At 35.5% G+C, this 11,091-nt stretch overlaps 1 protein-coding gene across 2 annotated transcripts; it reads left to right on the top strand.

The window, feature by feature from the left end:
• The first annotated feature begins 531 nt into the window (after positions 1–531).
• Positions 532–10,916, top strand: LOC131784517 (doublecortin domain-containing protein 2). Of its 2 annotated transcripts, none has more exons than XM_059101331.2 (13): positions 532–924; positions 1,063–1,117; positions 1,638–1,735; positions 2,469–2,538; positions 3,521–3,579; positions 4,056–4,142; positions 4,955–5,014; positions 5,479–5,524; positions 6,055–6,114; positions 6,834–7,104; positions 7,867–7,935; positions 8,393–8,565; positions 9,847–10,916. In XM_059101331.2, the coding sequence occupies exons 1-13, from the start codon at positions 656–658 to the stop codon at positions 10,075–10,077; spliced, it is 1,548 nt and encodes a 515-aa protein (XP_058957314.2). In that variant the 5' UTR covers positions 532–655; the 3' UTR covers positions 10,078–10,916. The 2 variants fall into 2 exon arrangements, with proteins under 2 accessions (XP_058957314.2, XP_058957313.2); XM_059101330.2 differs by having other exon boundaries at positions 6,831–7,104.
• The last annotated feature ends 175 nt before the right edge of the window (positions 10,917–11,091 follow it).

Raw genomic sequence — 11,091 nt, 5'->3', positions numbered from 1 at the left:
AAGATTACCAATGCACTCTTTTGGTTCACTAAGAATAAATTCGTAAAACAAACAACATTACGCGAGGCCTCCATGAACAATACAAGTTCCACTTCTTATAATAATAGAAACACACGAAATTTATAACTTGAAGATCCAACTCTTCAGAAAAGAGAAAGAGATTGTTTTTCTTTATCCTTTGAAAAAAAAATAGTTTACGGAGTACAGCCCACGTAAGGTGGCCGATGGTTAGACCCACGCAAAATGGCTCTTTGTTCATTATCAAATCAAATCAGAACGCAAATTCGTAGTCGAGTCTGAATGCAGATGATCATTTAATCTCGGTTACTCTCGTAACCCTTTGTCACTAGCAACGAGTATTTGTTTTTTTACTTTTGCTTTTCTTTATAAAACTACACGGGTCATTCACGAAAAATCCAAGTCTTCAGCAGGATAAATGAGTTTTTAATTTGACACTAATGACGATTTGGTTACTATGTACGTCACCAGGGTAAACAAATCATGTGACATCCCATAATGCGCACGTCGACAATTACTGAGGTCACACAGAGCTCAGTGAACCGTGAGTGATTTTACCATGTCTTACCTAATAGTGTTCTTCTCTTCTTAAACTTAATTAGAAGTTCTAAGTAAGGTAAAAGAGGATTCCAGGATCATGGCTGCTCAAGAGAGAGGGATAAATATGATGGGAAAGCCGGTCTTTGTACATCTCAACGGGGACAGTTATAAGAGAAAGCGTATTGTTGTCAATCACAGAGACATGCGAAGCTTTGAATCTTTCTTAAATACTGTGGCAGCTAGTTTTCGTACACCAGCTCGAGAAATAAGGACTCCAGGTGGAAGACATCGAATCAGAACGCTTGACGATCTACAGAGAGACTGCACTTATGTCGTTAAGGGAAGAGAGCCGTTTAAAAAAATTGGGTAAGATTTTTGTTTGCGATGGCGCGATCAGACTCGTGTTTGCGGAGTAATTCTTCATCAAGTGTCATTTGGTTGATCTTTGTTCACAAATGCAAACTCTCCATATAATGATAGTCTGTTTGCGCTTTATTTTCTCAGATATGATGTGAAAGACTCGAGGCCCAACCGTTTACCGCCTCTCAAAGGACCTGAGGTAAGATATATTCAAAACGCGTCAACATACAGTTAAAATCTAATCTAGTTCATATTTTGTATACTTTGTCGTGCAGTGATAAAGGCAATTAAAGACAAATATTGTGTTCGATGTTTTTGGACTATTTTTTAATGATCGCACATTCGATCACAATCTATTTTTGTAAAGCAACTATCAATTGTTCAGAGTTTGATAGGTTGATCTTCTCTATTATTCATGGAGACGATAGAGCCTTAATTATGCCGAGTGAGTTCAATAACAAATCTGGTATCGAAGTGAACTTACCATGCATGAATAATTAAACACTTAAATGTTTAAATAAATATTTAACCCACTTGCTAAGGAGTTATATTCAAATAAAGACTCAAAAAACGTCAATTTTGAAATCGTGAAAGGATTAATAGGCTGGTCGTATTTTCCAGAGTATACTTCACAGAATTTATTCAATGAGTTGTTCATGTACACGTCTCTCATTGTTTGAGGATGTGACTGTCATTTCGTGATTATATTTCGTTAACAGGTAAATTTCCTCGAGCTAAATCATCGCAAATTTGGAAACGTGCCGGGCAGAGCGAGGGTAAGCGGTCTACGGAAAAAGGAAGAGATAAAAACCATCATGTAAGTACTGCAGCTCTCGGTAAATAATGTCCTTGTCGTTATTCACCATGAATTATTTCAAACTTAGCATGATTTGAAACCCAGCTTGTAAAAGGTGAACCAGTGGACAGTTAATATGTATGACAAAGGATTGAAACTTGGAGCCACACTGTTTTCTTCTTTTTTCATCAATAGGCACCCCCCTTTTTCAGTGCAGTCCCCAAATCAGTTGCAAAAGGCTCATGACCATTCTTTTACACAGCTTCCATCTAACTCTTGGGCTCAGGTTATGTAGAGTAGTATGACTCTGACAATGCACTCGGGCAGCTGTACTGGGTGTTTTTCATAGCATAGCATAGCCCCTTGCAGAGCTCCCTTGCAATACTTTTGTCAGCATCTTACTAGAGGCTATGTGTCTGTCAATTATTCCAAAGTGTTCTATTCCATTTTAGTAACCTGAACAGAGGTATTCTGAATTAAATTTGAGTAAACAATGAGGACCATTTGAAATAAAGTACTTTGAGCCCTGTTACTATGCTTGAGTGAGGCACACATGCCTTGAGTTTTCCCCCTGAAGAACTTTTTCTCTTTGGTTTAATGTGAAATGATTTAACGCAGAATATAAAATATATGTAGAATTATGTTTTGGACAAATTAAGCAGATGTTCTTAATGTTCAACTGTTGTGTGGGTGTTAAACCATTCATATTCATGTCACAATGATTAATGTAATATGTAATGTTTTATTGTAACAGTGTTTTTTGTAATGGAGTTGTGGCCAAACCAAAAAGAGTCCAGTTGCGAACAGACTTTAAAATGTTTCAGGTGAGGTGAATACTCCAAAAATCACATCATGTGCAAAATATGATTTAACCTTTTCACTTCCAAGATCTCATTTTAGTAATTCTCCTTACTATCTGCCATACAATTATTATGATGTTTGTTTGGAGAACTTGGTATTCGATCAGTCAGTAATCTCCTAATTGCTAGTTTTCTCTATTCTTGTTACTTGTCTGCTGGATGTTGTATTGATATTGCCTTGGTTGCTTTTGGGAGTAAAAGATTTTGAAAACATATGTAGGTCAATTTAATAAGCAGATCAGGGGCCTGTCCCTTGAAGGTTCTGGTAATTTAAAGCTGTTCTGTTTTAATACAAAATGGGAGCTTTAAAGGTTTTGAAAACTATAAAATTAAATATTACTATAAGCTAAAGAAAAATATTGTACTTGAGGGGGTGATAGAACTGTGCTTTAAATTTTGATCTTAAAAATTTGGCTTTGGGCCCCTAAAGCTATTGACTTTCAAGAAATGACCTTTGGGCCGAGTTGTTCAAAGGCGGATTAGTGCTAATACCCTCTTTTTGGGATAATTTTCTCTATCCTTTTTACAGCAACCAATCATCAAATTGTAGAGAAAATAATTAAAATGAATTTCTTTTTAAGCTTTCAGATCTGAAATCAAATTTCACACTAACCTTGGGTTATATTCACCCAGCTTTGAACAACCCAGCCAAGGCCCTGCCCTGAATAAAATAATGGAACCTTGACTTTCCAGATTTAATGGATGGAAAGCCTATGAATTTAGGAATTTCAGAGTGTCTTTCTGGAGTGCAGAGTTGATTTAAAAATGGTCGTATCCATACTAAAATTTTAAGCACTTTTAAAGCCAGGTAGTTGTAAATATTTTATTTCTTGATGGCAGAGATTATAGGTAAATATTTCTGAAGCATATTTCACCTTTTAATCTTACCAGTGGTTAGTTTATTGTGATAATCAAAAGCCCTTTTTTTTCCCTGAATACGATTAAGGTCTTGGAGTCTGTGAATGATAAAGTGAGCTCAGTCAGCAAGAATGGTGCAGTTTATGAGTAAGTCTTCATTGCTATAGTAAATTACATGTAGGTAGTCTTGAACAGTGTTAAGAGTGTGGCTATTAATTCTAGACGTGTTTGTGCACTCAAAAGAATTGTTAAAAAAGAAAAAAAGGTCAATTTTCAAATCTCTTTGAAACTTCCAAATAAGCTCTACATGAAACCATTGTCTGTTGAAGGATTGCTTTGTTCATTGATAAATGATATCTACTAAAAAGAACACTGTAAGTTGGATTCTGTTACTTTTTTGCCTGACATGGTAACAAAAAACTTTAGATCAGCACCAACATCAACCTCAGTTGAAAGTCAGCCAAAAATAATCCTCTGGCAAAGTTTTAAATGCAATTTTGTTTATCTAAATTGAATGAATGTGTGAAGACTGTCAACTTTCTTAATATCATTTATGCACATCACTTACTTGATCACTCAGATAATATTCAATCATCTTTCTAATATTTATGTTTTTGTCTCAGTCTGTATACTTTAGATGGTCAAAAGATATCAGAACCATCACAGCTGAATGATTCTGGACAATATGTTGCTGTTGGGAGAGAACGATTGTATGTTTAGTCTAACTTCTTCTTTAATGATGTATCTGTTTAACCTTTCACAACAGAACATCTGCAAGTTTATACTCCATACTGTTCTCTATACATTTCCTATGGTGCTGACAAGGAGAATTTCTTTAACAATCAATAGTATCTTTAGTTTGTGATCAAAATCCTTTATTCTCTTGACTGAAATGTTTGATTCAGGGGTGATATTGAATGGAGAAATTAGATGCTAGTCACCCATTGGGATCAAAGTGCTGATCCATTTTCCATGATTGAAAAGAATGCTTAAAAAAGTGGAAATCAGAGTTGGAGCTGACTGTATTGTGCAACAAGTGAATTATGATGAGTAATTGTGAAATTATTCATAATTATTGTTTTGGAATTTAAAGTGTTCCAGGAAGTACTTCCAGTTTTAAAAGAGCATTTCTAGACACTTAAAGATCAATTACTTGGTTGGTGGGATGAGTCTGTAATTTTCCTTGATTATCATGATTGTGACTTGAAGCAAAAAGGTTCATTCCATGTTCTGAAGACATAATGTGTAGAAGAATCTGACTGGATTGCAAGTGGTTTTCCTTTGGAATATTTCAATTAACTCCCTTGGCCTCCTTACCAAGATCTACAAAACCATACTCCTATCAGTGGGCTGAGAAATTGATTATATCGTTTACTTCTATGTAACCAACAGACTGATGAAGGCTGAATAATTCAGTCAAAATATTTCCAAAGAAAAACTAATTACGTTCCCATCATATTCCTTTATATACAAATTTTATGATAATAATTCACCCTTAATGTTCTTTGGACTTTCATTTCAGCTTTGATAGAAGTGTTACCTACAGTGACCAAGGAGTAGCAGCCCAGTTAACTCCAAGAAGGTGCGATAATCATTTATTTAGGATTTTTCTTTCACAATTTCTTTTTTCACAACCACAGTTATTTTAAGAATTGGTTAAATAAATTAAGAAAGGTTTATTCTTAGGTTTCCATAGTGGTCATTTGGTTACACACATGTAAATATATTTATTTGTAAGATAACAATAATTATATTTGTTTTGAGGAAAGATGATAAAAAAAAAGAAAAAATAGTTATTAGTCTTTGAATCAAGGAACTCAAAGACAAACATGGATCAAATGTAGCTGATAAGATATATGTAGAGACATTCTAAAGAGAAACATATTAAGGAATAAACACATGATTAAAAATCATATTTGTGTCAAGTTCACTTGTTAATCAGTTTTTAATGTTAAGAATTAATACATTTCACATTGTGAATTGACTTAAGTTTAATTTTTAAAAGTAAACTTACTTCACGGCTAATGATCATTTGTTTTCCAACAGAACCTCAACCAAAGCCAAAGGAATAGAAAGAAAACCCCCCAGTAAAGTAAGGTTAACTTAAACATTTTGGGTTTAGAGTGTGCAGTGTTTCTCAGGGTCTTTGTAAAATTATGTTCATCGAGGTAAATGTTGAATGTTAAATGCTATCATAATGGGTTTATTGAAGTTGTTTAACCTTCATTATAGAGTAAAGTTGTATTGTCCTGACATAAGAATTTTCACTCTACAATGTGAATGCCACTTTCTGGTACAGATGATTGAACTCCGAGAACATTTTTGATTTCTTTCTTCCACCTTGGACACAAAGCCCCAATTTTTTTTTGGAATTCCATCTTAAATTGTGCCCTCTTCCTTTCAGAAGTGAGGAAATTGTTTAATATGTTTTGATCATTATGACATGACCATCATGAATGACTGGCCCTTAAATATATATTTATATGAAATGAATTTCATATAAAATTGGAAAACAGCTACATTGATAATTCAAGAAACTGTTTTGTAAATAACAGGAAGAATTCGAAATTGATAACATTGTTTATTGAAGTTGATGAGTGTAATTTAAATGTTTTCATTCAGAGAGGAGCAGCTAAACGAGCTACAAAAAAGAAGTCACTTGTGGCCGACAATGAGGAGCCTGTGAGTAAAATAAATTACTTGAATCTGCTGTAGAGTGCAAGTCAAATAACATTTAATTATTCACTGAAGTTGACATACATGTCCACCACTTTCAGTGACACTGAGGTGAATACATGGACTACGTCCTGTTTTAGTATATACCACACAGACACCAAAAATGAACCTTTATTTTTTTTGCAAATTATATACTGAAAAATAATTAGAAATTGAAGTACCGATATGCAATTTTTGCCTCTTCTGCCGCTAAAAGGTAAATAATACTTGTTAATCACTTTCAAACTTCCCAATTCATGGGTGCAATCAACAACTATCCACCAAAGTGGAGGTGGCTAGTAGTGGATATTTACCGAGCCATGAAGCACAGCAAGGTATGTATCCACCACCAGCCACCAACACTGTGGTGAATATTTTTTTTCAGTACCTGGTAAAACAATGAGATCAGACACAGCACAAAGATAATTTAACTCATTTAGTCCTGAAATGATTAACTGGCTGTGATTTGTACACATGATTAGTAAATAAACATTTTATTACAGTGCCTATAATTTAGAGGCTCCATTGGTGCACCTCATCTGGCAGAGATCTGATACAAATATTGATACTACAAGTTCAATCTTTTGCCAGGCTAAACATCTGACTGTATGGTTCACCCAGAATTGGGTATTAACTGTAAATCATCACTAATGTGCACTTAACAATATTAAATTTTTTTTCAGCAGGTGAACAGTCTGCCCCCATACATGGCAACAAGAGATGAACCAGAACCATTTTCTCCTTTTGATTCTTTGAAAGATACTCTAGCTGAGTCTCTTAGAGATGATGAACCAGTGAGAGGCCATGTGACAGAAAGAAGTGACTCTCCACATGAATCAGAGATTGAGGATATACCAATAGAGGAAACTTTACAGGATCAGGTTGCTAATGTTCTTGGAGACAATGGCGTTCCAGTTGATAATTTTGTGTTTGGCAGAAAAGATAGTACAGATAATGGTAAGTCTAAAAACTCAATTGGTCAATAAGCACGCTAGAAATTGAGGAAAGATTTTTCAAGTGTGTGATTAGCAGCTAGTAGTAATGTGGTTAAACAATTTCTTTTTCCTTTTGACTTTTGTTTATTCTAGCATTGTATTATAGTTTAAGAAAGTTCTCAGGGATGCTAAAAATGACTCAAATATATATGTTGATGCAAGTTATCTGAACACTCTGATGAGCCTTCCTGTTAGGGTGCCAAACTTGTTACCTGGTGGTCCTGGGTTCAAGTAATACACCCTGCTACTCACTGGATTTGTTCTTGGTTGTCTGGAATTCAACTCCTGGGCAGTACCCTGTAAATAGCCAACTGGTCTGGGTCCTGATAGTTGGGATTTTCAAGCACTTGCACTCGTTTTTGATATGTTACTCGAAATATTTGTTTCTCTCTCTTAACAGTGCTTGGAGGCTTGCAATAAGCACTAATATATAAATTGTGAATTTAAAATATTTGTTTCATTTCCCTCTCTGATTATCCTCCCTCTGGGACTTCAAGTTTGGAAAGCCCCCTCTTTGTCCCCCTCTTGAACTTAAGCAAAAAAAACCGACAAGCTTATGTGGTCAACAAATTCACTCGGAGTGAGTTGTTCAGTGAACAATGTGTTACCATATCAGTTACTTCTGAATTTGTGCAAATCATGCTTCAAACAACTTGGTGCTGGTAGCCTTTAATATAACTCAATTCATTCTCTTGCTTGATACGGACATGTTTTCTCTTTGCAGGGAAGCCATCAGTGTATGAAGCTAGTGGCGAGAACAGAGAGGATGCCAGAGAAATCCAAGATGATAGAGGTGACGCCCTGTTTACTTTAATCTGTTAACTATAAGTGATCTTGTGAGGAGCAATCACACTTGTTCGATATACACTATTTATTTTTCCAACTCACTAGCAACTCCGATCTCACCATCAATGACCCTAAATCACCCATCATATTTTGGTACCAATCAGTCATGAACCTATCAACAAGCTCATTGTGGCACTTTTGTCACAACAAACTAGTTTTTAATGTCACGGACACTATTTGAATACAAAGTTGACACAAATGTTACTTGTTTCCATGTGTATCCAACCTCGAGTAGTACATTTTGTATGTCTCAGCTGTCTTGTCCTGCATGTTGTGTGTGCAGTTTTGCCAGAGTTTGAATTTAAAACATTCAGAGATGATTTGGTGTACTATAATGTTCCCAGCTTTACATTACATGTTACATTGTATTGTAAAATCATAAAAATCTTTCCTTCTTTTTAAAGAAACAATAGAAGACAAACCCATTGATCAAATGCCAGCTGAAGAGGTTGCTGATGAAGAAATAGAAGATGAAAACTATGGCAACCGAAATAATTCCACAGACAAGATACACCATGAAGAAGAACAGGAAGAGACGGAGGAAAATGGTGAAACAAAACATTATGACAATGAAAGAGTAAGTGACTGGATTGCATTTGGTTTGGACAAGTACTTTGCAATACTGTAGTTCAGTTAAAAGTAATAATTAAATGGTTAGCATTGTTGTATTTAGCATCACTTTTGGAACCCACACAGACACACAGGGGTATTGTTGTTATTTATAAATGTCGTTGAACTTTTAGTAAAGAAACCTCTGTGAAGTGGCATTCTGATGCATTTTGGGCCTCATAGTCTACAGCTAGCACCCACTCTTGCTAGTTAACCCTTAAACTCCCAAGATCTTATTGTTAATTCTTTTCTTTAGCTGCTAAATCTTACCCTGTAAATAAACAATGAGAATTTGGTGTTTCATCAGGACAACTTATTCCTTTTAAGTTTGAGTATTCTCATTACCTGTTTGCTGGATAATGTATCAATATTATGGGGAGAAGTTACATGTGAATCACTTCTGTGAGAGCTGTGGAAACCAGCAGGGGAAGCTGCACTTAGTGAGATTTAGTGAAGTCCTTTAAGTTTAGAGAAGTTAGAGCATTATCTTAGCTAGTTTTAACAATTAGAGTTAACTGTGTCAGGTAGCTGAGAAGGAAGGTACATTTGTCAAGTCACAGTCTTCGTTACAGAGGTTGAGACATCAGAGAAAAGGTGTGGTAGAAAAGTTAGGAGCTGATATTAAGTTTGATTGGCCATGTTGTCATGGAGCATGTTGCCATGGAGCATGTTGCCCTTGAGAACAGAAGAAACCACGAATAGAAAAACTAAAATAGATCTGCCCTCAGGACTACAACATGACTGTGGAGGTTAACAGAGGGCAAAATAGATCTTGTTACTCGTTAAAAGCTCATGATGCAACAGTGAAGTCCCCAGACATTAAAAGCTTTGTTTTGGCTAACCCTAGCTCATTTTATTTGTGAGGCCAAACAGGATCATAGCTTTTTATCCCCTGGGATCTAGCCTGGCTGCCAAATCTGGTTAAAATGAGCTAGATGCTTTCTTCTCCTCCCTGATCAGCAGGGTTACTTAATAGGTAAAAGAGTATATGTAGCTTTTCAATCAGGGTAGGTGTAAGCTAAACTGTGCCCAAAATCTGTGGTAGAAGTGCTGAAACCCATGCATTCTTAACATACTCTTTTGAGTATTGTATTATTTTAAAAGTGGTAGAGTCACTGATAAAACTCCTGGTGGTAGTTGGTTGTGAGGTATCCATTTCAAAGTCAATTGAGGGAAAGGTGACATTTACTTTTGGAGATGGATTAGTTGTTAGGGGTGACTCACTTTGTGTGTGTGTTTCTTTTTTTAGGATCAACCAAAAGCAAGTGAACAAATTGAGTCTAAAGATACAAATGAAAGTATAGAACAACAAGAACAACTTGAGCCAACAGGCACTGACAGGCCACAAGAAGAGATTCATACAACTGAAAATAGTGAGCCACGAGAAGAGATTGATACAACTGAGCACAATGAGCGGCAAGACTTAAACAACCATGATGAACCACAAAATGAACACGATCGACAGGAATCTGTACAGTGAAATTATTTGTTATGATTATACAGTTAGTAGTTAAGTAGATGCAACTCTTGTTCTTCTGAGTGAAAACGTGGCATGCTCCACAGGTTTCCTGGAGGGAAGAAAAGATCCTCCTTTTTTAAGAAGACAGCCTCTTGCCATGTTATGTCTCTAGAGGAAGAGTTGTTGAGGATTATTATATTTTTAAAAACTCAAGACATGACTCGGTGATTTACATCTTTGGAAGAAAGATTGTAGTTCAGCAACACACATTATAGTCCATATCCTATACTGGTGGGGAACGTTTCAGGATTGATCAACTGTTTACAGGACTGTTAAGAAGGTATTATTTTCTCCCCAGTACAATAATTTTACTGATCTGAAAAAAATCTAAAAATTTATTTCAAATGGAGAACAAATCACAAAAGTCTTAGAAACATGTGCAAAATCTATTTAATTTCTGGAAATTATTCTGAGATTAACAAAGACTCTTAATTTCTTAGACTCGAAATTTAACTTGAATAAATCCTCTTGATGAACAATTCTGTTTTCGCTTTCCTCACAAGGAATCCTTTTGTTTGTTTTTGGGATTTTGTGTCAAAGGAAATCATTTTATACAGTAAATAAATATGTTTATGTGGTAATGCAAGTTGTAACGGTATATTTTTATGGCGTTTCATTCATTTATGCATTTCGTAATGTAAATACATCAACTTGAAGAGTCTTTAATATAACGTGGGCTTTGTTTGTAAACGTAGTAAAGTGGTTGTTAAGATAGCTCAGGTACACCAGTTGTTTTCACTAGAGGTCTTAAATGGTCATTTGTCTGACAGTTGGATTAAATATTACTTTCTTTACCCAAATGAAGTAATGATTTGGACAATGGAATTAGTAATAAAAGCAAATATAAGTGAAGTTTATACCTGAGCTAAGTGGCCAATGCTGCTTGGGCTGGCCTACTCCACCCTGTATGGTTGTACCAGTTCATTGCAAAGTTACCCCCCAGGTTTCTGACAATTCAACTGTACCCACATGCAC

The sequence above is a fragment of the Pocillopora verrucosa genome, chromosome 5 (assembly GCF_036669915.1).
Source record: "Pocillopora verrucosa isolate sample1 chromosome 5, ASM3666991v2, whole genome shotgun sequence".
NCBI lineage: Eukaryota > Metazoa > Cnidaria > Anthozoa > Scleractinia > Pocilloporidae > Pocillopora > Pocillopora verrucosa.
The sequence above is the reverse complement of the archived record's forward strand: the minus strand, read 5'-3'. Positions and strand labels throughout refer to the sequence as shown.

Excerpts from the sequence above, each read along its gene's own strand:
- LOC131784517 (XM_059101330.2), top strand. The coding sequence starts at position 656 with ATGGCTGCTCAAGAGAGAGGGATAAATATGATGGGAAAGCCGGTCTTT. Across the intron at positions 1,118-1,637 it reads CGCCTCTCAAAGGACCTGAG|GTAAATTTCCTCGAGCTAAA; the intron begins GTAAGATATATT and ends TTTCGTTAACAG. Across the intron at positions 5,015-5,478 it reads GCCCAGTTAACTCCAAGAAG|AACCTCAACCAAAGCCAAAG; the intron begins GTGCGATAATCA and ends GTTTTCCAACAG.